Source organism: Diadema antillarum, unplaced genomic scaffold, assembly GCF_040938485.1.
Source record: "Diadema antillarum isolate AM-2024a unplaced genomic scaffold, OU_Dant_1.0 seq00001743_RagTag, whole genome shotgun sequence".
Lineage (NCBI taxonomy): Eukaryota > Metazoa > Echinodermata > Echinoidea > Diadematoida > Diadematidae > Diadema > Diadema antillarum.
In genome coordinates, this window is record NW_027272426.1 from 3,287 (window position 1) to 28,877 (window position 25,591).

The following is a 25,591-nucleotide window of genomic DNA, read 5'->3' on the forward strand; positions in this document are numbered from 1 at the left end:
GAGTATTCTCCCTCGTCAAACAAGCTATCATGTTTTGATGGTATATAATCCTATTATATTGTGCTGTATAAATAAATGTTAGAAGCAATACAATAAAGTCCCAAATAACCCAATGATAAATTATTTGTAAATCAATGTGATTTCGAAGAGAATATTTTCCCCAGATATCCCTATTGACAATTTTATTTTTGAAGAGTGATTAGGTCACCACAAACACACACAAACACACACAAACACACACATACACACACACACACACACACACACACACAAACAAACAATCAATTCCGCCTCGACCAGCTTTTTTTTTTTTTCCCTTCCAGATGGGATTAACACATTTTTCACCTTCGATATCAAACATCTCGATTAGAGGTGGATTAACACATTTTCTCTTTTACAGTAACCGCTTTTTGTTTTTGTTTTTGTTTTTGTTTTGTTTTTTTTAAACAAGGTTGTTACACAGTCATGTCCGATACTAGTAGTTATCCGAGAGCAATAATCATACAGTACCAGTAATTTGCGTGATGTTCATAGGAAAGGTCAATGTGGCTGATGACAACTGACAACCAACCAATCAGAACCCGACTTTTTTCTCAGTCTCGTATGCAGAGTTTTTATCATCCTCGTTCACCGATGTATGGACATAATTTCATTCATTCGATTCCGCGGTGTGTCAAATGGCTACTACGAAAATAGCGCATCATACGCTTCAAAAGAGTCTACGACCAAGCTGCGTGGGAGCACTCACTAGGGGTCGGGGGTGATCAAGGTTTGATGTAGACATATCTCTATGATGTTGATGGCACGAACGTAGACTGCACTGGTTGCGATGCGATATCCGATGTATATCCCGCATGCATGCATGAGATCGACTCGCTACACTACACAGCTTGCTTTCCAACTTGCAGCAGCCTGCGCTTAGCCTAACGTTACACATTCAGAGCCCAAACAATCGAATCGTGTAGATGGATACCTTTGCAGGAAGGTACTAGTAGTACCTCTATGAATGACTGTCTTCGGAATAAGGTGTGGATCATGTTTTGATTCTAGTTCTCTAGAATCGTCTAGTCCACTTCTCGGGGTTGTGGTTCGTTTGAACAGGTAAAAATACTAGGACACTGTCTGTTTGCAGATTCTGCAGAATACTCGTAGCTGGTGAAGAATGTCCACGCAGGCCCATTCGAGGCTGCGTCGAAATGCTTCTCCAAGAGGTGGCCCACAGCCGATCAGGGCAACGCATCCATTTACGTTACGACAAGGAAGCCCAACGCGTAGTAGCAACGGTCGTCGATCAAGCCCGGGGCCAGCTTCGTCACCTACAGCCACGCAACCATGGCCATCATCGTCGTCCGACGCTCACAAAACCAAGCACAGGTCATCCGATCACAGAACATCACCTGAGAGAAGTCCTAGTTCTCCGGGCTTCAAGGGTAACTTTGTTTGTTTATTTAAACAGTTAACCAGTTAGACACGTTTTCTATGTAAACTTAAATAGATGTCTAACGTGTTCGAATCTGTAGATCCCTACTAAACGTTACTCGTTAGAATCTAAACAGGTTAGGGCCTAGTCTTCTGTAAAACTAATGCACTTGTCAATTGTACTCGTAGTCCCGGCCCTTGGGTACCTGGGGATGGCCGGGACTTGCATCCCACTTGCAATTTCAGGATGTTACACCACCCGGCCAAGTCCCTGCCAAGTCTCCGACAGGTCGGGCAAATTTTGCGCGGAAATCCCCCCCCCCCCCCCCCCAAGTCCCCGACAGGCTGGGCAAAATTGAAGTAGAAATCCCCGGCCAATTCCCCGGCAGGCCGGGCAGTATTTGCATAGAAATCCCTGGCCAATTCCCCGACAGGCCGGGCAGTATTTGCATAGAATCCCTGGCCAAGTCCCCGACAAGCAGTGCAGTTGTCTATTTGCGTAGAAATTCCCAGCCAAGCCTCGACCCTCAGGGCCCGGTCACACTGCCAAAAAGTCGCGTAAATGCATGAATCATGCATGAAATTTGGTTGTGCGTGCTTGTCCGTAGAGAATTTTCGCTGAATTATGCGTTGAAAATCACCGATGAATTGCGCAAGAACTAAGGAAAGATCACGCGATAATCATTAACAGATCAGACCACGCACGCATGAACGCGATAACGGCTGTATTTTCGCGAACGGTCACTGATATTCCACGCATATTTCGCGCATTGTTCGCGTAAGAACTATGCAAACTACGCAAAAATTACATAAAACAGCGCAATACTGCGTAAACTTTTACGCGAAGCCAAGTTTTGAGCTGCTCATACAACTTTTGTGAGGATCCCTCATCCTTATGACTTACATGAGCATGGCCAGGGTGCTCATGAGGCCCCTTGTTCACCCCAGTGTATAATAATAATCATAATAGTGGCTATTGTATAGCGCACATGTCCATCTGTCAGTGCTCATGGCGCTTCAAAAAAATGAAAAGATATACCCCCGGTACATACATGTTCAAACGTGACAACAAAGAAGGAAATGACAAACAACAAGTACATACCAGATAAAGAATACAATTGTTCCGAACATTATAGACTGCAATTATTGTCCTCGGTGTGAGAGGAACAGATACGTTTCAAGTTTGGATTTGAATGTTTCTGTAGATGACAGTTGCCTTAACTGAATTGGTTACTGATTCCACAATTTTGGTCCCATAACGGAGAAAGCATGATCGCCCCATCCATGTTTTACTCTGGGTGTAACTGTAAAATCAGGTTATGCTGAAATTTTTGAGGTACATTAATTTTCGCGTATTTCGCGCTACTTCTGGCTAGCGCGAATTCTACAACCCATCAAAATATCTTCACAATTTTCTCTACACATTGTGAATGGATTGAGAATTGCGCGGTGCCAATTCAGGAGCCCACGGATATGTTTTTGAGCAGCTCAGCGCAAAAAATTAATCACACGAAAATATTGACATTTACAATAACAATGCATCTGGTGATGAACGTAGACTTTGTGTCAGATTGTATTTTGAACAGAGTCATGTAGGTATACGAGGGAAAAAGAATGAACTGAATGATGTACTGATAACAGAATCTTGAAAATAATCCTTTTTTCTACAGGTAACCAATGTAGAGAATGGAGAATTAGTGATATGGAATCAAACTTTTTTAGTAAAAGTTATCATCCAGGCAGCAGAATTTTGCATCCATTGATGTTTTGAACAACGAATTCGAAAAATCCAACCCAGAAGAAATCAAAGCATTTATGAATAAGTGTCTCAGCTGCAGGTTTAGACAAATATCTCCTTATGAAACTAAAGCCCGCCGCACACTATACGATGCGACCGGTCGTACGACCTTAAGACTGGAAGTGTGACGTCACAGTCTTGCCAGTTTCTAGTCGTACGACTGGGTCTTAGCGCCAGTCGTAGAGATTTGACATGTTGAATTTCTACGACTGGCCGTGGGCTTTCAGCCATTCACAATACAGTAAAATGCAAGCGCACACAGTGCGCACTGCGTGCGCTTTAATACTCATTGGTAAAATGTACTGATAGAACAGTTGTATGCCTGCTCGTAAGGTCAGGTCATATACACTGTACATGTACATGTTGTAGTGTGTGTTGGCAGGTCGTATGACTGGGTCTTATGGTCTTATGGTCGTATAGTGTGTGGCGGGCTTTATTACGCAACTGATATCTAACATTCCGCTGAATTTTGAGTTAAATTTTACTTATCATCCATCTGACATAACGGATCCTACATTGTCGCAAGTTCGCACAATGATTTTTTGCTATCCACACACATCTTTACTCTCCACGATGAAAAGAAGAAAAAATTCTGTCTGCCTTTTTTGACAAAATTCCAGTTTTGATCGACCGATGAGCAGCGACCCACCAAAATATGGGCACCAGCGGGTTCTCTCAATGCAGGGCTGCCGCATATATCGGCCTGATGCGACTCGATATTTTTGATGCTTTTACTCTATCAGTGTGGAATACTAGTAGTAATTTGGGATGTAGTGCACAAGATCAGGTTAGTTCTGATTTTATTTTTCTCTTTAACCTGAAGTGATGCTAAACTTTGCTTTCATCGGGCTGATTCATGCGTGGAGAGGTGAGAACCGCAGAAAAAAAAGCAATTTTGAGTCCAATCAGGCCGATAGGTGCGGCAGCCCCGCATTGAGCGAACTCGCTGGAACTCATGTTTTGGTGGGTTGCTACACATCGGTTGATTAAATTTCAATTTTTGTCGAAAAGGGCAGACAGAATTTTTTCCTCTTTTTCATCATGGAGAGTGGACATGTACAGAGGCTGTATGTGAATAGCAAAAAATCACCTTGCAAACTTGCAACAATTTATATGTCAGATGTGAGATGGATGATAAGTGAACAGGGGGGCCTCTTGAACATCTCACCCCGAGGGCCTCATGAGCACCCGGATATGCTCATGAGGAGGAGGGATCCTTACAAGCAGGAGTGCCCCCCCCCCCCCCATGAGCAGGTTTCCTGGACTGATTCAGTAGTGGGTAGGTATAATGGTGATCAATCGTGCCCTAGCAATCCTATTTGCCAACAAGCTGCATGCGATTCACTCTATTACTGTATATGCCATTATTTTTGCGTACAGATATTTTCGCGAATCGCGGTATCAGTGGCGTTTTCGCGTGTTGTTAAATTCGCGATTGATACTAGTGACGTTAGTAGTAGGGTCTACTGCCAAGCCTGAGAAACACGTTCAAACACTTGCCAACGTACTCGTAACGTTTTTCCATTTGCATTGTGACTTCCCAAACATGACAATAGAAAAGACACAGTAGAAGATTTATGAAATGAAACAATTACGGGAACTTGCAGTGAGACGCCGAGACACTCACACACGGCATTCACAAGTACCTACCAAATGTTGCAACAAATATAGATGTAGATGACAAATTTTTAGAGCTGCGCTAGCGCTAGCGAAAGTTTTACATGCATCCCTTGGCCTCACCCAACCATGTCGAGCCGGTGTTCGTTCGCGTAGGCAAACGTACTGTAGCACGTAACTGCGACCAGCAGCCCCGTACGCATAGCGTATAATGGGGCTGCGGACTGTAGCATTCAGGATCATGACAGGAGAATATCGCGGACAAATATCAACTTGAAATCGAAAAAATTTTCAATTTGAAGACTTGGTTGTAAAGATGAAGTATTGAAAACAGGGTTCATGCAACGTTTGGTCCTGCCAATAGTCCCTTTCTGTTCGAATTGATGACTTAACGTGACTCGGTCCAGAGGAACCTGGGAAAGCTGCACTGAATTGACGGCCAGCACATACTCACACAGAAATCCGTAAATTTGTGCGCATGTGATGTGTTCACATGCGCTGGCCATCAATTCAGTGTGGCTCTCAAGCTCTCCCAGGTTCCTCTCGACTGAGTCACATTAAGTCATCAATTCGAACAGAAAGGGACTATTGGCAGAACCAAATGTTGCACGAACCCTGTTGTCAATACTTTAACTTTACTGGTAAGTCTTCAAATTGAAGAAATTTTTTGATATCAAGTTGATATTTGTCCGTGATTCTACCCTGTCGTGATCCTAAATGCTACAGTCCGCAGCCCCATTGCCCATAGCGTACGTACTAGTAGGAGTGTGTGTACGTACTGGCCGGTGTAACAGCCGCGTTGGTCCGACAAGCGTTGGATGCATTTTGTCATCGATTTGTACATAAGGTATGACGGGGTAATATTTTCGCGTGTTTTTAATTTCGCGATCAGCCCGAAGCTCGCGAAATTCACGAAAATAACCGCGTATACAGTAACCGAAGATCAGTGGATACTGATGTGACCCACTTTGTCGATTATAGATAATGGATTATGACAAAAATAACAACCACGATTGGGTATGCTCATGCAGCTAGACCTTTATACAGTAGTTGCGTAGGCAATGATGTAGAAACAGCCGCACTCGGGAGTCAATAATTACCAGTATCGTAAAGGCACATCATACGTGTGCATATTAATAGGGTGTCTAGAGTATTTTTCTAACTTTTGAAATTCCTTGAAAAACCAGTTATGAATTATTTTATATGAAAGAGAATTACATCATTAAGACATATTTCAAATTTCATGGTGAGATGATGTTGCTATCTTGAGAAATTAAGCTTTCAAATCACGGCAATATTACAACTTTTTCTCACCGAGAATGAGCAAAAGGTGCCCAAATCATGTTTGCAAATGACGCTGAAAAGCTGCACGAGCTTTGCGGATCTCCAGCGACTGTTAATGAGCATACAATAAGCTAAAACGAGTAACCAGCACAGAAGCCACTCCCCTAATTGTTGTGTCATCATACTGTGTGCACTGTGAGCGTACATATGTGCTCGCTATTTGTTTACATTCAATTCGTAGACCTATGAGCGCCATTCCATGCCTCGTTCAACTGCAAGTTTCACCTCCACTGCCGTAACACCGTTGCGCAATCCCCGATAAAATGTGAGGAGCGGAGAGTGTTTGCGAGCGTGACTGTATCCACATAGTGAATGAGATGGGAATCTTACATGTGTTGTAGGGTTATCACAAGCGACAACTCAGTTTTCTGTTCATGAGTGCAGTGGTACAGATACGCACGTATGTACACACACACACACAAAGCTAGCTACGTGTAGCTAGCTACCGTAGCTCGCTGCATGCTCATGCGATCCGGCCTCGTGCCGCAAATGCTATGTGACAGCGATGTGTGTTAAATTTACATATATGCATGAGCCCCTTTGCACAGACATTTCTATGGATTCTTGCTTACGAAGCCATGCCTAAAACGTTCACTGTTACCAAGAAATTACTGCAGGGGGTGTCTTCAAGTCAGTATCCTCATACCAAGATGTGGAGCTAGCGAAAAACTAACAGCACCATTCAAATTCAGCATATCATCAAGAACTGTCGTGTCTCACGGCAATGCAAGTAGCGAAGCAGATGCTGAGATGTCTTTCATAAGATACCAAATTTGTTAGAATTCAGTATTAGCGGCATGAACTAGGGATTTTGCAATAAAGGCGATATTTGGCACAAATTGTGGGGTCATCCCAGCGTGAGACTCCATTGTGTCATGGGACTTGCATGTTATTTAGTATGAGATGGGGCACGTTTTCGTCCAAAGGTTGGCAGTGAACGATCAGACACCCTAGTAAGGAGAAGTTGAATGTGTGGCAAAATTATTAGAACACATCAGTGAAAGTTATCGGACAATCCTTTCAAATGTTATGAATATTTGAAGTTTCAGTGACACCATTGCTGGATGTGAAGACTACTATAGCTTGTGATGTCAAATGTGTAGAACAACATAAAGAAAATAAAAATAAAATTAAACATACAATATAGTTTCACTTTTCTTGCATAGTAAAAGAGCACTTGGCGTGCCTCTTTCAGAAGGCAGGGAGAATAATATTATCCAGGGCTGCACACTAACCCATTTTTTCTGCCGGTCCGACCTGTCTCTGTCGGACCAGTAAATGCCCCATTTTACCATTTTTTACTGGTCCGAACAGAAAATTTACCGGTCAACAAAGACAACCTAAAAAAGAACATTAAATGACTTGCAAACTTATTTTCTTGTTGTTTTTTTATGGACGTAACCCCCCCCCCCCAAGTACATTTTACAGATCAATATTTTTTTAAAAACTTGCATTATTTATTGCATGAGAAATTTTTTAAAAGATAAGAAAACAATAGAATGTTTGTTTGTGAATTACAGTTTAAAATGATAATGAACAAAATCAGATTGTATCAAATGCGTTTGTGACTTTTTCTAAACATCAGCGAATGAACTTGCTACGTAACCTGCTCTTGGTGCTTAGTTGGATTGCGATGATTTAATAAATTATTTTAGCTGTGATATTTTCTGATGCACGCGCTACAAGGGGTTCTTTATTTTTCTCCCGATAATGTCTTCGCATTTGTGCATGCGTTCTTGAAAGGTACACGACTTGCAGGACGGAATTCGCAATCCTTTTTTGCGCCCATTTCTACCGCAAATATTAGCGGGATTGTGATGATTTCATGAATCACTTCGGCTGTAATATTTTATGATGCATGCGCCAAAAGGGGTTGAAAATGTGTCCTTTATTTTTTTGCGATAAACTCTTCGAATTTCGTAAGTGCGTTCTTAAAAGATGTACCACATGGCCGAATTCATGATACTTTTTGCGCCTATTTCTACCTCAAATATCAGCGGGATTGTGACAATTTCATGATTTACTTCGACTGTAATCTTGTATGATGCACGCGCCAAAAGGGGTTGAAAATGTGTCCTTTATTTTTTTGCGATAAACTCTTCGAATTTCGTAAGTGCGTTCTTAAAAGATGTTCCACACGGCCGAATTCATGATACTTTTTGCGCCTATTTCTACCTCAAATATCAACGGAATTGTGGCTATTTCATGAATTACTTCGAATGTAATCTTTTGTGATGCACGCACTTTTCTCCCCAAAATCTCTTCGCATTCCGTACATGTGTTCTTAAAAGGTATACGACACGGCCAAATTGACTATCCTTTTTGCGCCTATTTCTACCTCAAAATATCAGCGGGATTGCGCTGATTTCATGAATAACTCCGACTGTAATCTTTTATGATACACGCGCCAAAAGGGCTTGAAAATGTGTCCTTTATTTTTTCCCCAATAAACTCTTTGCATTTCGTCAATGCGTTCTTAAAAGATATATGACACGGCCAAAAATCATGATTCTTTTTGCACCTATTGTTTCCTCAAACTTCAACGAGATTGCGATGATTTTATGAATTATTATTCGGCTGTAATCTTTATGAGGCACGCGCCGAAAGGGGTTGAAAATGTGTCCTGTATTTTTCTCCCAATAATCTCTTCGCATTTCGTACATGCATTCTTATAAGGTAGGCCTATACGACACACCTGAATTCACGATCCTTTTAGCGCCTATTTCTACATCAAATATCAGCGGGATTGCTATATTTCATTAATTATTTCGGCTGTAATCTTTTGTGATACACGCACCAAGGGGTTGAAAATGCATTCTTTATTTTTCTCCCGATAATCTCTTCGCATTTGTGCATGCGTTTTCAAAATTATACACTGCATGCAGGGCCGAATTCGAGATTCTTTTTGCACCTATTATTGTTTACTCAAATTTAACGGGATTGCGATAATTTCATGAATTACTATTCAGCTGTAATCTATAAAAATGCAAGCTCCAAAAGGGGTTGAAAATGTGTCCTTGATTTTTCTCCTGCTAATCTCTTCCCATTTCGTACATCAATGCATTATTAAAAGGTATAGACACGGCCGAATTCACGATCCTTTTTGCGCGTATTTCTACCTCAAATATTAGCGGGATTGTGGCGATTTCATGAATTACTTCAGATGTAATCTTTTGTAATGCACGCACCAGAAGGGTAAAAATGTGTTTTTTATTTTTCTCCCGATAATCTCGTCGCATTTGTGCATGCGTTTTTGATAACCAACACGGCATGCAGGACTGAAGTCAAGATCCTTTTTGCGCCTATTATTTCCTCAAATTTCAACAGGATTGCGTTGATTTCATGAATTGTTATTCGGCTGTAATCTTTTATGATGCACGCACTAAATGTGTCCTTTATTTTTTTTTTTTTCTCCTCTATAATCTCTTCGCATTTTGTACATGAGCTTTTGAAAGGTGTACGACGCGGCTAAATTCATGATCCTTTTTGGGACGATTTCTACCTCAAATATGTAAGCAGGACTGCGATGATTTCATGATTTTTTTTTCTCCCTAGTATTATTACTTCACATTTTGTGCATGCGTTCTTAAAAAGTACACGGAAGGGCCGATTTTGTGATCCTTTTTTCGCCTATCTTCATTATGAGACCATTCTGAACGAATGAAAATATTCATTTTTGAAATGACTGTGTAAATGAAAATGAACGCAATCAGATCCAATACTGTATCGCCAAATATCGAATGTGTTTTTACTTTTTCCAAAAATCGGCACAAGTAAATTAGTTCTAACATAATGTCAACTGCCATGCTGCTGCGAAGCCGGGAACGGATCGATCTTGCTTTAAAAAATCATGAGTAAAATGACCCAGAAATACGTGCGCTTCTATCAATGCTTCTTGTCTGGCATGGCCACCGATCGCAAGCAAACGAACAAACAAAACGGGGATCGGGGAATCACATGCATTTCAACAGTTACATTGTGCATGCTTTGCATGTATTGCATGGCATAGAAGTGCGTGAGCAGCGCCAATGCACAAGCGAGCGCGAATAACTGGTCAAATGCCAGTGCTCAAAACTAATATATGTTTACTGTACAAATTGCACCGGTAGACATAAACGAAAACTTGCGTAAAACTTGTTGAACAGTGCGATATCTTGCATTGTTTCTCCCTGATCGGGGTTGCTCTTTTTCTTTCTACTGACCCCGCCAGTGCTTTTGTTTTTATGCCTCCGCCACGAAGTGGTGCCGGAGGCATTATGTTTTCGGGTTGTCCGTCCGTCCGTCCGTCCTTCCGTCCGTCCGTAATGAATTTTGTGGACAAGGTAACTATCAAAACCTGTTGAGGTATCCTAATGAAACTTGCCATGTATGTGTATTAGGGGGTGAAGTTGTGCCTATCAATTTTTGGGTGTACATGCTCAAGGTCAAAGGTCAAAAGGTCAAGGTCAAATACATAAAATTTCACTATTTCCACCATATCTATTGAATGCCAGAAGATATTTTCTTTAAACTTAGTGTATATATGTATTACCCAATTAAGATTCTGTGGTAAAAGTTTGGGTCATGAGGTCAAAGGTCAAAGGTCAAAAGGTCAGGGTCAAATACATAAAATGTCACTATTTCCACCATATCTATTGAATGCCTGAAGATATTTTCTTGAAACTTAGTGTATACATGTATTACCCAATTAAGATTCTCTGGTGAAAGTTTGGGTCATGTGGTCAAAGGTCAAAGGTCAAAAGGTCAGGGTCAAATACATAAAATGTCACTATTTCCACCATATCTATTGAATGCCTGAAGATATTTTCTTTAAACTTAGTGTATACATGTATTACCCAATTAAGATTCTCTGGTGAAAGTTTGGGTCATGTGGTCAAAGGTCAAAGGTCAAAAGGTCAGGGTCAAATACATAAAATTTCACTATTTCCACCATATCTATTGAATGCCTGAAGATATTTTCTTGAAACTTAGTGTATACATGTATTACCCAATTAAGATTCTCTGGTGAAAGTTTGGGTCATGGGGTCAAAGGTCAAAGGTCAAATAAAAATATTGAAACTTCTTTTTTTTCTTCGTACCTTGGAAAATTGTTCAAGGTATCTTCATGGAACATACATACAATGTACTGACTGGAATTGATTATCTAGAGAATGTAGGGTTCATGGGGTCAAAGGTCAGGGGTCAAAGGTCAAGTGCAACACTTCAAAATTTTACTATTTCCCTCATATTTATGCAATGCCAGCAGGGTTATTTTGTTTTTACACTTGGTGTATGCATGTGTAACCTTATAAAAATTCTCTGGAAAGTTTTTTTTTCTTTTTTTGCCTCAAAGGTCAAAGGGTCAAAGATCAATTGAAAGTTCTGAACTAACTTTTTCCTCCTTATCTCGGAAGTGGCTCAAGTTATCTTGAAACTTAGTACATATTATGCATGTTCTACCTGAAAGTGATTATCTTATGAATTTTAGGGTCAAGGGCCAGATGAAAATGGTAACAATTTACTATTCAATTCAGAAATTCACACCAATTCTCCACACCTGCACCTTGAAAATTACTCAATGCCTAAATGTATGAATGGGTCAAAGTCCTTAAATCCCTAGATACATGCTCTCCTATTCATCCAATTAAGCCTAGGTCAAGGAAGGTGAACATTCAACACATTTGTGACAAATTTGTTATTTCAATATTTTGCCAATTTTGTGAAAATGTAATTACACATTGTCCACATGTACTATCTAGACCTATTGGGAAAATCATGCATTATGGCGGAGGCATACCAGTCGCCAAAGCGACATTTCTAGTTTTTACTGGTCATGTCGGACCGGTAACTTGTGGATTTCCTGAAAAGTTACCGGTCCGACAGTGACTTTTACCGGTCTTTGACCATCGGACTGGTGCCAGTGTGCAGCCCTGTATTATCCTTGACATGAGATACGTCAGTGACAAGTTGATGGATGTGTATTTTTATGCCTCCGCCAACGAAGTGGCCGGAGGCATTACTGGTATGTTTTCGGGTTGTCCGTCCGTCCGTCCGTACGTACGTACGTCCGTCTGTCCGTCCGTACGTCCGTCTGTCCGTCCGTACGTCCGTCCCATTTTGTTTTTGTCGATATCTCAAGAACCGTGTGGTGGTTTTACATCAAACTTGGTATGAGGGTATATCCTGGGGGGATAATACTTTGTTTGGATTTTAGGGTCACGGGGTAAAAGGTCAAAGGTCACAGGTTATTTTGTGAAAAAAAAGGTTGAAATTTCATGTTTTTCTCCATATCTCGCAAATGGTTCAAGGTATCTTCATGGAACTTAGTATATATGCATGTACCGATGGGCAGTGATTATCTAGGGAAGTTGGGGGTCATGGGTCAAAGGTCAGGGGGTCAGAGGTCAAGGTCAACTCCTCAAAATATCACTACTTTCCTTATATTCATGCAATGCCTGAAGGATTTTTTTAAAAAACTTGATGTATGCATGTATTACCCAATATATATTCTGTGGGAAGTTTCTTGCCAAAAGGTCAAAGGTCAAGTGAAAGTGCTAAATTGCACTTTTTCCTCCGTGATATCTCGAAAGTAACTCAAGGTATCATCATGAAACTTACATATTTATGCATGTTCTACCTAACAGTGATTCTCTTTGGAACTGTGAGGTCAAAGGTCAGGTTTAGATAATACTATTTTACCATTTGATACTGAAATTATACTTTTTCTTGATACCTTGAAAATCACTCAATGCATAAACTTATAAAAGGGTCAAAAGTCAAGTAAAAATCATCAGTTCCCCAAATACCTGCACTCTGACGTTTTAATCATTAATCCAATTGAGCCTAGTTCTAGGAAAGTGAGCATTCAGCACATTTGTGGCAAACCTGTCATTTTAATATTTTGCCAGTTGTGTGAAACTGTCATCACACATTGTCAAGACATTGTACGAGAGACCTATTAGGAGAACCATGCATTATGGCGGAGGCCTACCAGTCGCCGTAGCGACATTTCTAGTTTTTTAATGAAATTTTGTGAAATTCTCTTTATATTTTCCTTCTACACATATGACATCATAAGCTGTACTTCTTCGCATCCAGCAGTGACTGCGCAGACATTTCCAAAATTTGTGTAGATGTATATGAAGGTGAACTTGTCCTTTTACTTTAGATATCATCTCTTTGGTCTATGTTTAGTGTGACTAGGGGCAATATCCCGCATGGGCCATGTTCAAGTGCTATAAAAGTTAACCAAACCAAACTGTATCCTACCGTACCAGATTTGGAACTTTCGAGTGCTTGGTTTCCACTGAATTACTGTCCAAAATTATATAACATTTTTAGAAAAAAAAACTATTTGAGATTTATCATTTGTCATAACATGAATGAATTAGCACTGGGATCATTGCTGCTTGCTAAAATTTGGCTGTGAATAGTAGTGTCCAACGTTGTGCATATGGTGCTACACAAAGCTTTATCTGGGGTAAGGCGATACCCCAGGTTACGCAGTAATACTACGTGCTGATTCAACACTATGTAGAATGTTCTATACATTGAGTGATTTTGTGTGTGATCTGCTTCCTTGTAGTGTAGACTCCTACTGACTACCCAGTACAGTCTATATCACTCTTCAGATGTTGGAACTTTGAGGCAGCAAGCAATTCCAGCAGATCTCATTTGAGTTTGAGTAGAAAGTGTGATGACAGTAATGAGCAATGTTAGATTGTGCTCACTTACTGTGTACTGTAAAAGTGGAAATTTTCACAGTGTTGAAATATTTATGCATTTCACGCAACCAGAAGCCAGTGCAAAAATAAACACACACAAATATTTTTGCATGTCATATGTTCCAATAATACATGTCGTGATTCCGCAGAATTAAAAACATGAGAAACTCATCTTACCCAGCTGAGCACGAAAAATTACTTGCGCAAAAATAACCACTTTTACGTTGCCTTGTTTGATGAGATCACTGATTTTATTTTATCTACCGGTATTTCAAATCTCTGGACAGGGTGACCCTTCAGCAAATATTGCAGACAAGTGTCATGCACTGTGCAAGATAGTGCATGTCAGTGTTGTTACAGACTGTACAATATCTGTAGTCTGTACATGTAAATGTACCTCTATGTCAGTTCTTCGTGTTTGTCATTCTGCCTCTGACAAAGATTCTGCCATGATCGAAAGTCAGGAACCCAAGGTTTTCATGCAAGAAAATGTTAATGTACTATGGCAAAGAGAATGAGAATTCATGTGTGTATACGTGGATACAAAAAAATATCAAGCGCTCTATGATGAAAGAGCTAAACACACTACATACAAATGTGTACATTGTATGAAATCATATGTTTGGCTTGTTTCTCCATGAAAAAAACAAAAATCCCAGATTGCATTTATTACTACGCCTAGCATGGCTAGGCGAAGTGTAGATCTTGCATTGTTAAACCATCAACCATGAACATGATATTGATGATTCTTGTTTCTTCATTAAAAAAAAGAAATCCCAGATTGCATTCTTACTAAAGCCTAGCCATGCTACTTGAAGTGTAGTTGCGCTGCTAAACCATCAACCATGAACATGATTTTGATGATATCTTTGTGTACAAACCAATTGAAGTTGTGACATGATGACATTGTTGCCTTATCCAGTTTGCATGTTTCACAGTCCCATAACTTCTTCATGTTAATATATAGGATTTTGACATAATTGCTATCATTCTGTTCATCTTATTTTGCTCTCAAAGTCAACGTGAATGGAATATAGTGTGAAATTGCACTTTGATAGTGCAGTGTGTACATAACCCTACATTTTATTTCTGTCACATACAATGTACGCCGTACGTAGCCAGACTGCTCAGACATTTTGCAGTGCACAGACACAAGATTGTTGATGGCCATTTTTGAGTATTATTATTGACATTACTGTGTCATGTTGTCATTTAAAAGGTTATGGTCTAAACTTTCATATTACATAATAATCTGAGTGAGGGTGCCCTTCAATTGTAGGATGCCCTCTTATGTCCCATAATTATCATTGCAGACTTACTTCTACATGTCACCACCTCATTTTTTTACACAGCATGCTCTTGCATCACAAAAAGGTCTCACAGATGTTATAGAGAATTTATTCAGCTTTCAGATGATATGATTTTTTCATCAATAGCATCCTGGTACTTTTCATTTTATGGACAAAAGTCTGTGGCAATTACAACCTAGATTTCACACATTTTGTGTAATTTCTGATTTTGTGAATGATGTTGGCCTGAAAGTAGATAAAGCGTGTGTGTATCTTGTCAAGCTGAAAATACAAATTGAATTGTGCTTTTTATTTTAAATTTAGATTAATCTTGTCCTATGATATTGCCATAATGATAAGATAATCTACGGATAGAAATTATTATTGAAAATATTCAAACTTCCGAGTGTCCATTTCAGTTGATCATATGCTAGTCTACGACTTTCTGCACTCTCCTCATTGAAACAAGAGTTGAACTATCACAGCAGTCACTTTCTTTATGATAAACCTGCATTGAACTGAAGTTTCGCATAGTGATAGTTTCCTATGTAATAATAATGATAAACAGTCAAACATACCCCAACATCAAGACTGTACAGCTTCAAGCAGGCTGTTGCGGACATAAGACATAAGGCCGTTGCGGACATAATTCGTTTGGGGCATACGTATGCAACTGCCTTAAGCAAACGTTTGCTCATTGACCAATCAGCGAGTGTTGTTTGGCAAACGCTTGTACGGTGTTTAGCAAAAGTTTGCATGTTATCTATTATACGTATGATAATTTACTGCGCATGTGTATGCAATTGATCGACCAATCAAGTACTTCGTTTAATATGCATTTGTATACATAGTGTGCACAATAGGTACTCACGCCTGATCTGGGCAAGGCGGTACTAAGACCCCGTTTACAGTGCGAGGCTCAGCCGCGGCTCGGCCCAGCCCTGCTTCAGTGTAAACGCGCAAAAGGCCAAATGCGAGGCCTCGCATTTGGCCTCGCTCTGGAGGTGGTCTCGGCCGCGGCCGAGCCCGGCCTTTTCTCAGTGTAAACTTAAACTGGGCCAAATGCGCGGTCAATTTTAGTCTGGCTTCCAAACCCTCTGCCTGCATACTATTTCGCTGTTCAGGATATTAACCCCCTCAACGTCGAAAACTAGTATAGTTTAAGGTGGTTTTGTCCTGCAAAGGATTTTTTCCTTCAGCAAAGGCCTTTGCCCGAACGGCGACTTCGTCACCACGGAATTCATTTGGCAAAGGGTCTGAAAACCAGACAATACCAAATTGCATTTGTTTACAAGCAGAGCACCACTACGACAACATATTGAAAGGTTTGAATCAAAAGCGCGGCCGAGCCCGGCAGTGTAAACAGACAAAATTGCTGGGCCCGGCCTCGCAATTTTACTTTTTGAAAAAAGTGTACATTTCCCCAACTTGTCACGGACGTATGTTAAAGGACAAGTTCACCTTCATAGACTTGTGGATTGAGTGACTACAGCAATATTAGTAGAACACATCAATGAGAGTTTGAGGAAAATCGGACAATCCGTTCAAAAGTTATGAATTTTTAAAGTTTCTGCTCAGTCACGGCTGGATGAGAAGACTACTATAAGGCAAAAAAAAAAAAAATTGTTGCATTGGCGTAACCCGCCCGACCCTAAAAATTCCGCCGACACCATGTTTTTTTATTATTATTTTTTGCTATCGATATCAAATATCTTGTTGATTGCGATCGCGATCGCACAAACCCGGAAGTGGAAACGGCTCTGGGGATATCGGATGTACGAGGGAGAGATCTAGCGCCTCGCATAAGCCTTCCTTGATCAGTACGTCATCTGTTTCCAACACGGACACGTACTCTAACAAGATTTATTCAGTGTATACGTAGCATTCAGACTGCGATGTATTGTGCACAGTTTTGCCATAGGTTTCTTGTGTGGAGAACTTACGCGAATCTGTATATGTGGGACTGTAATAGAGATCGCCGTGTGCGATGAAAAGATCGTACATATGGGTCAATTTGCATCTATCTTATCTAAGTCAAAATAGTAAAATATGAAGTGAAAACATTCAGGATAGGGATTTCAACATCTTTAAATTCTGTGAAGGGGTATAATTCCAGTAATATCGGCTTCATAAATGATTTGTAGAATAGATGAACACAGCACATTCGGTGCAGCAGTTGTAACTGCTTACTGAGCTGAGCACGAGTTTTACACGTAAAATGCAGGTAGCCAAAAAAAAAAAAAAAAAAAAAAAAAAATCCGCCCGACCGACCCTATTTGAAAATCTCATGTTACGCCAGTGCAACAATTTTTTTTTTTTTGGCCTAAGGGGGGGCCTTAGCCCCACCGTTGGTACGGGACTATCCTTAGCCCACTTTCTGTTTACACTCGTTTTTGCCAAAGTGGGCTAGCCCCACCGATAGTCCGGTACTATCTGGCCCTGCTAAATAGCAGGGTTAGCACCGCAATTGCGGTGCCAAGCAAGTGAGTGTAAACAGAATGAAAAAATAATCCTGGGCTAAGCGACAGAGACGAAGTCCGACCCTCACTGACCAATCAGAAACGAGGTAATCAAGTGCTGCCGGTGCGTGCGTGTACGTGTACAGTACACAGCGTAATCATGAATATTCATGTGGTTTGGAAAGTACCGGACTAAGAAATACGAGTGTAAAAAGGTCAGTTTTCTCCTTAGCCCCGGACAAGAGATAGTACGGGACTAATTGGCCAGTGTAAAAAGCTGAAAAAATTGGTACGGGACTATTAAATGATAGTCCTGGGTCAGAGAAAGTCCGGGGTTAAGAAACACAAGTGTAAAAAGGGCGTAAGACAACTTCTTATCCATTGTCCGAAAATGCCTCGAATGCGTGTAGGATTTTGTTAGAAGTCGAACACAACTTCTCCATGCACTGTTGGCATCAATGTAGAGATCATATTCAAGTTATTGCTCAAATCAACAATCAAGTTATTGTAAATAAAGAGTGCAAATTGAATGGCAACATTGCATACAGTTATAACCTAATTTTATGCCAATATGACTCGTCTGTTGAGAATGAGAAGGGCGCTAAATGGTCATGAACACTATGGGTATTGTGAGATTTACAAAGTCATGTAGTACCCATAAGCAGTGGCGTACCGTGGGTCACGACATTGGGGGGGGGGGCACCTCGTGGAAAAGTAATTTTGAGGGTGTGTATGCTTGTGCATGCGTGCGTGTGTATGTGTGTGTGCGCGCGCTGTCAGTCTGCAAACTTAATGGGGACTACATTACATAACGGAATGTGATACATTCCACAGCGCAGTCATTGAGCAACATTGTAAGTTTTACTTACATGGATTATGAAATGACGGTGTGTAACGACACATTACTGGCAGCAACATCAGGAGAATGGCATAACGATTAAATGTGAGCGAGCGAAGCGAGCGAGCTTGAAAATTTTGACATTTTACAGTCCCAAAACTGCCGTTTGTAGCTACATTTTTTCGCTTTGGAAATTAAGGGGGGGGGACGCACCTGGCGCAACTGCTGTCAGTTACTGGCAGCAACATTAGGAGAATATCATAACGATTAGATGCGAGCGAGCGAAGCGAGCGAGCTTGAAAATTTTGACATTTTACAGTCCAAAAACTACCGTTTGTAGCTATATTTTTTCACTTTGGAAATTAAGGGGAGGGGGCGCCCAGTGCGCCCCCGGATCCACCACTGGTAGTGAAGGGTGTCGGTTTATGTTCATGAGTGGGGGAGGTAGTTACTATGACCAGCGAGGGGGCTTCAAAGTGATAAAGTGGGGGAAGGGTGTCCAAAATCTGCACTTTAGAGCATCCCCTACATTGTTTGTGTTTGTGTGTTTTTTATCTGTATGGAAGAGTTAGGAAATAGCCCAGGTCATCTTAAATATGATTGGCAATGCAAGGCATTCTATAGACTAGCATGTAAATCAACACTGCAAAATCACTGATCTAGCTTTGATATATTTGTATAACGAAGCGTAAGGTACAAAGGTGTACATTCTACATCACATTGCACAACATTGCAGCGACTCTTTTTGTCGTTCGAATGTTCTGAGTACACTGCTTAAATCCTGCTTACATAAAGAATGCCAACCAGGAATCACGCTGAATCAGAATCTTTTGTCGGCTCCGGGCTTTTTGAACAATGTTTTACACTATATACCTCTTTAATTATGGTTAAAAGAAATCTTAGAAAAATATCTTATTTCTTGACCACACTTTCATGTCGATTTCAAAAGCAGTTTACTAACCTTTGAATTACCATTTTGGTAAGGTTTTTTTTTTTTTTTTTTTAAAAACCAGCGGATTCGGGGGGGGGGGGGGGGGGGGCACGTGCCTGCTCACCCCCCCCCCCCCTGTAGTTACGCCACTGCCCATAAGTACAGTATGTGTGCATCTAGTTTTGAACAGTCTGATCACATGATCTCGTGAGAAAAGAAAGATGTCACATGTCTACATTTTTACATTCAAAGTATTATGAAGCATGCATGGCATGAGTTGGACCACGGTAATCTAAATTCATGATTGAAACTAGAGAAGCACTCTGAGAGCACAGACCTCTGCCAAACAGCTCATTTCCAATGATCTTGTTCTTCCATAGAGATCAGTGATTTCCACCCATATGTATGCATGCTAAAAATCACCCGATTTCCCAGTATAGAAGCCTTTTGTTACATCATCAAATTCCAGCTGCGGCGCGCCTCGCCCTAGCAGAAACTAGAGCACACACTTTGGTTTGCGTATGAAAACCTCAAAAATTTGTAGCTTGAACTCCCAAGTTCATCGACTCTACCTGCCAAAATATTGAAATTCCTTCATAAAATTCATGAAAATTTCCAGATCACTACCAAAATTTAATTATCTGTTGCTTGTGTCATTCTCAACCTTTCCTGCAAGTTTCATCCAAATCTGTTCACAACTTTTTTGAGTTATTTTGCACACGGTAATGAAACATAACCTCCTCCATTAGCGGAGGTAAAAATCTTGACCCCGGCCCTGTTAAAGGCATTGTTTATCATTTGCAGATGTATGCTTCAAAATAGTTTTACAATGTGTGTTGGGATAAAAACAACCAATGTAAAAATTTGAATCAGTATAATCAATGTTAAGTATAGTAAAAAATACAAAATGTGAACCATAGTCAGAATAGAAATGTTTCTAGACTATAAAACCATCTACAGTTTATTGGTTTATTAGCTCACCTGAGCCGAAGGCTCAAGTGAGCAATTTGCGATCGCTCTTCGTCCGGCGTCCGGCGTGCGTCGTCCGTCGTGCGTAAACTTTTACATTTTCATCTTCTTCTTGAGAACCCCTTGACCGATTTTCACCAAACTTGGCAGGTAGCATCCCGAGGGGGATAGGATCTCAATTTGTTCAAGTGGGCACCATACCCCAACCTGGGGGGCCCCCAGAGGGGCCCAAACCCCCCCCCCCCCAAAAAAAAAAAAAAAAAAAAAATTGAGGAATCTTAAAAAATCTTCTCTAGAACCAGAAATGATAGAGCTAAGTTAATACTATAAATAAGTACATTGATGACTGTAGTTTCAAGTTTGTTCATGGCGGAATCAGGGGCGCCCCCCTTGGGACCTAGGGGAGGGGGGTGGGGAGGGGTCCTAATGGGACCCAAATTGTACATTTTCACCTTTTTCTTGAAAATGCCATTATGAATTTTCACCAAAGTTGGCAGGTAGCATCCCTAGGGGGAAAGAATCTCATTCCCATCAAATGGGCACCATGCCCCACCTGGGGGGCCCCAGGGGGCCTAAATTTGGACCGAAATTGTAAATTTTCATCTTTTTCTTGAAAACCCTATCGCTAATTTTCACCAAACTTGGCAGGTAGCATCCCTAGGGGGATAGAATCTCAGTTCCATCAAATGGGCACCATGCTCCATCTGGGGGGCCCCAGGGGTCCCCCCCCCCCCCCCCCCGTAAGGAATCTTTACAGATTTTCTCTAGAACCAGAAGTGATTGAGCTAAGTTAATACAATGAGTCAGTATATTGATGACTGTTGTTTCAAGTTTGTTCATGGGAGAATCAGGGGTGCCCTCCCCCCCCCCCCCCCCCCCCTTGGGACCCAAGGAAGCGGGATGGGATGGGGGGGGTCCAAATGCGGGCCTAAATTTTCATCTTCTTGCTGAAAACAACATAATGGATTTTCACCAAACTTGTCAAGTAGCATTCCCATAGGGATAAGATCTCAAAGTGTTTGAATGGGCTCCATGCTTTCCTTGGGGGCAGTGTTTGAATGGGCTCCATGCTTTCCTTGAGGGCCCCAGGGGGTCCAAACCTCCTAAATTAATGAATATTTAATAATATTTTTCTCTAGTTTTAATCAAAAGTGATAGGGCTTTAAGTCTTTTTTCCCAATCTGCATAATCCAACATTCTATAAAGTACAGTGTACTTGGCAGGATTTTTGTCACCAGTGTGATGGAATATGTATTATGGACACCATGCCCCCATTCTCAAAGCTACCCCCACCATAAGTTTCCAATGTTCACAGGTAAGAGTGTGCAAGAATGCAATGAAGGTGAACTTGCGATACTCAGGTGAGCGCGTGACCCCCGGGTCACCCGGGTCACCAAACTTGGCAGGTAGCATCCCTAGGGATATGGGATCTCAATTTGTTCAAATGGGCACCATGCCCCCCCCCCCCCCCCCCCCCCCCCCCATTTAAGGAATCTTTAAAAAATCTTCTTCTCTAGAACCAGAAGTGATAGAGCCTCAAGTTAGTACTATGAGTTACATTGATGACTGTAGTTTCAAGTTTGTTCATGGTGGAATCAGGGGTGCCCCCCCCCCCCCCCCCGTGGGACCCATGGGAGAGGGGTGGGAGGGGTCCTAATGGGGGCCCTACTTGAAAACCCCATGAGCAATCTTCTCCAAACTTGGCAAGTAGCATTCCTAGGGGGATAGGATCTCAATTTGATCTGAGGAATCCTAAAATATCTTCTTCTCTAGAACCAGAAGTGATAGAGCTAAGTTAATACTATGAGTTAATACATTGATGACTTTAGTTTCAAATGTGTTCATGGACGGAATCAGGGGTGCCCCCCCCCCCTGTTGGGACCCAGGGGTGGGGATGGTAGGGGTCCTAATGGGGGCTTAAAGGGATAGTACAGTATTGGTGGAGATGAGAATTGGGCTTTTAACTTTTTGCGAGATACCAAGAAAACACTTATGATAAAGTACAGAGCATACCATTTTAAGAGGAATTCAAAGTTTATTTGATGAAAATCGGGTTTGGAATGAATGAAACATCCAAAAACAAAGTAAAACAAAGTGATTGTAATAAAGTGTGGGTCCCACACTTTATTATACCCCCGCCAAACGAAGTTTGAAGGGGGTATATAGGAATCAGCGGACGGTCGGTCGGGCGGTCGGTCGGGCGGTCGGGCGGTCGGTCGGGCGGTCGGTCGGGCGGTCGGTCCGTTGCAAATCTTGCGTCGCGAACTACTTCCTCAGTTTTCAACCGATTCCCATAAAACTTGGCACAGATGTGTGCCTTGGGTTGTAGATGTGCAAGACATATTTTTTAACAGTACCCAAAAGTACGTTGCCATGGTAACGGCATATTATGGGCAAAAATGGGTACAAATCTTGTGTCGCGAACTCCTCCCACAGTTTTTGATCAATTTTCATGAAATTAGGTACAGATGTTCATCTGAATATGTTAATGTGCAAGACACATATTTCCGCAGTGGCAAAAAGTGCGTTGCCATGGTAACGGCATGTTATTGGTAAAATATAGGGCAAAATGCTTCATGGCAAAACTGCTTCATCAGTGTTCTTCCAATTCTCATGGAATTCATATTGAATGTTTGTCTTAGGATATAGGTCAGCATGACACATTTCTTGACAGTGACAAAAAGTATGTTGCCATGGTAACAGCTCACATATTATGAGCCAAAATGATGGAAAATTTTGTGTTGCAAACTACTTCCTCAGTTTTTGCCCAATTTCCATGAAACTTGGTACAGATGTGTGCCTTTGGTTGTAGATGTGCAAGACGCATTTTTCGACAGTACCCGAAAGTACGTTGCCATGGTAACGGCATATTAATGGCAGAAGATCAAGGAAAGATCTTGCGGATTTAACTACTTCCTCAGTTTTTTGACCAAAGCTTATGAAATGTTGTTTTGACCAAAGCTTATGAAATGTTGTTTGGTGGGGGTATAACCAGTCGCTGTAGCGACATTTCTAGTTAGAATCGCTCTTTTTTAGATATCTCAGCCATTTCAAAACCAATTTTCATCAAATAAACGTTGAATTCCTCATAGAATTACATGCTCTTTCATATTTCATATTAAAGAGGTTTCTCATTATCTCACCAAAAAATGTTAGAAACCTGAAATTAGGTCTCAACCAAAACTGTACATTCCCTTTAAATTGTGCATGTTCATATTCTAACCCCTTGATAAATTGTCACCAAACTTGCCAGGTAGCGTGCCTAGGGGGTTAGGATCTAAATTTGTGCAACTGGGCACCATGCTCCCCTTGGGGCCCCCAAGGGCCCCCCCCAAAAAAAACCAACAACATTACAAAAAGTCTACACGCGAACGGTGACAAACAGATAATGAGCTATGACGTAGATCCGTCATTTGCATACCACCAATCACAGTGCGTTGAGCGTTAAAGAATAATACATACGATGCAATCACACACCGCCATGCTACGTTGAGCTAATGTATAAATGAAATCTAGATAGTAAGAAAGACGCGCGCACCTATTGTCACGTCACGAATTTGCATACGCACTACGTCACGATCACGCGTTGACCCGATGCGACCTCGTAAGGCCAATGCCATTTAGCCAATCAGCGTAGCGTATTCAAGTGAGAAGCACGCAGGGACGTGCAATTGCTTTTAATTAGTGTATGAACATATTGGTGGGTTATTCACTCGGGGCTAAACTGACATGGTTTATGAATATCGAAAAGGTACCGATGGCGAAGTTTCATGAAATTCCTCCAAACTCAGTATAATTACACGTGAGTATTTGCTGCAACTCACTAGGCAGGTGCATTTTACAAAAACAACAGGTATGGCAGTAAAATAACCCTTCCAAAATGGCCTTCAGGCTCACAGTTGGCACACCAACAATGCAAAATTGCGTGTTGTTGTAGAGCTGATTGCGTTTGAGTGAGAAATGACACCTAATTTTCAACTCGAAAGGTACCGATGTAAAATTTTCACAAAACTCTACAAATGAGGTATGTAGAGCAAGCTTGAAATCTAGATTTTCATAAAAACCAGGTGCATTTAAGCAAAAAGACATATTCTGGGAGGTATGAGTTCGTAAAGTCGAGAGTCCGTGTAAATGTCCTATACCTGATTTTGCGCTCTGCGCGGTGCATTTAAAAACGCTCGTTTCCTATGGAGGATGTCACCGCACTTTTTGTAATGACACACAAACAAACAAACAAACAAACAAACAAAAACTAAACAGGAATATTTACAAATCTTCTTTTCTAGAACCAGAAGTGATAAATCAAAGTTAGTGCCATGAGTTCAGAGTACATTGATGACTGTAGTTCAAGTTCATTCATTGCAGATCTAGGGGTGTGTGTGTTGGGGGGGGGGGGGGAAGGGGAATCCAAATGCAAGCCTAAATTGTACATTTTCATCTTCGTCTTTGAAAACAACATAATAGATTTCCACCAAACTTGGCAAGTAGCATTCCTAGGAGGATAGGATCTTAATGTGTTCGAATGGTGCCCCAGGGTTCCCAAACCTCGTAAACTAAGGAAAATTTAATAAGACTCTTCCTTAGAATCAGAAGTGATAGAGCTTTAAGTCTTTTTTTTTCCCAAGTCCAACTTTCTGAGTGCAGTGCACTTGGCAGGTACTCTTACCAGTGTGATGGAATATGCAAATGTGCACCATGCCCCAAGTTCTCAAAGCTGCCCCCCACTCAAAGTTTCCAATTTTCTCAGGTAAGAGTCTGCAAGCAGAATGCATGGAAGGTGAACTTGCGATACTCAGGTAAGCGCGATACCCCCGGGTCTCTTGTCATGGTTAAAATCCAAAAAGTGATACCAGTGAGGTTTGTTATTAACAAATATGTATGATGTGTTGTTACATGATGTACACATGGTGGGCCAGGTGGGGAGGTGTCCAAATGGGGGCCTTACTTGCACATTTTCATCTTCTTCTTGAAAACCCCACGATGAATTTTCACCAAACTTGGCAGGTATCATGCCTAGGGGGATGGAAACTCAATTTTTCAAATGGGCACCATGACCCCCCTCCCCCCCCCCCCTCCATTAAGGAATCTTTAAAAATCTTCTCTAGAACCAGGAGTGATAGAACTAAGTTGATACTATTAGCTAGTATATCGATGACTGTTGTTTCAAGTTTGATCATGGTGGAATCTGGGGTTTCCCCTCCCCCCTCCCCTCCACCACCCAACA

The 25,591-nt window shown here is 41.2% G+C and overlaps 1 protein-coding gene across 1 annotated transcript in view; it reads left to right on the top strand.

Annotated features, from left to right (window-relative positions):
- The first annotated feature begins 821 nt into the window (after positions 1-821).
- LOC139711984 (protein FAM117B-like) overlaps positions 822-25,591 on the top strand; it is an 82,211-nt gene continuing 57,441 nt past the window's right edge. The window contains exon 1 of the mRNA XM_071623828.1: positions 822-1,430. Coding sequence (XP_071479929.1) covers positions 1,163-1,430 — 268 coding nt within the window. The 5' untranslated portion in view covers positions 822-1,162. The remainder of the gene's footprint in view (positions 1,431-25,591) is intronic.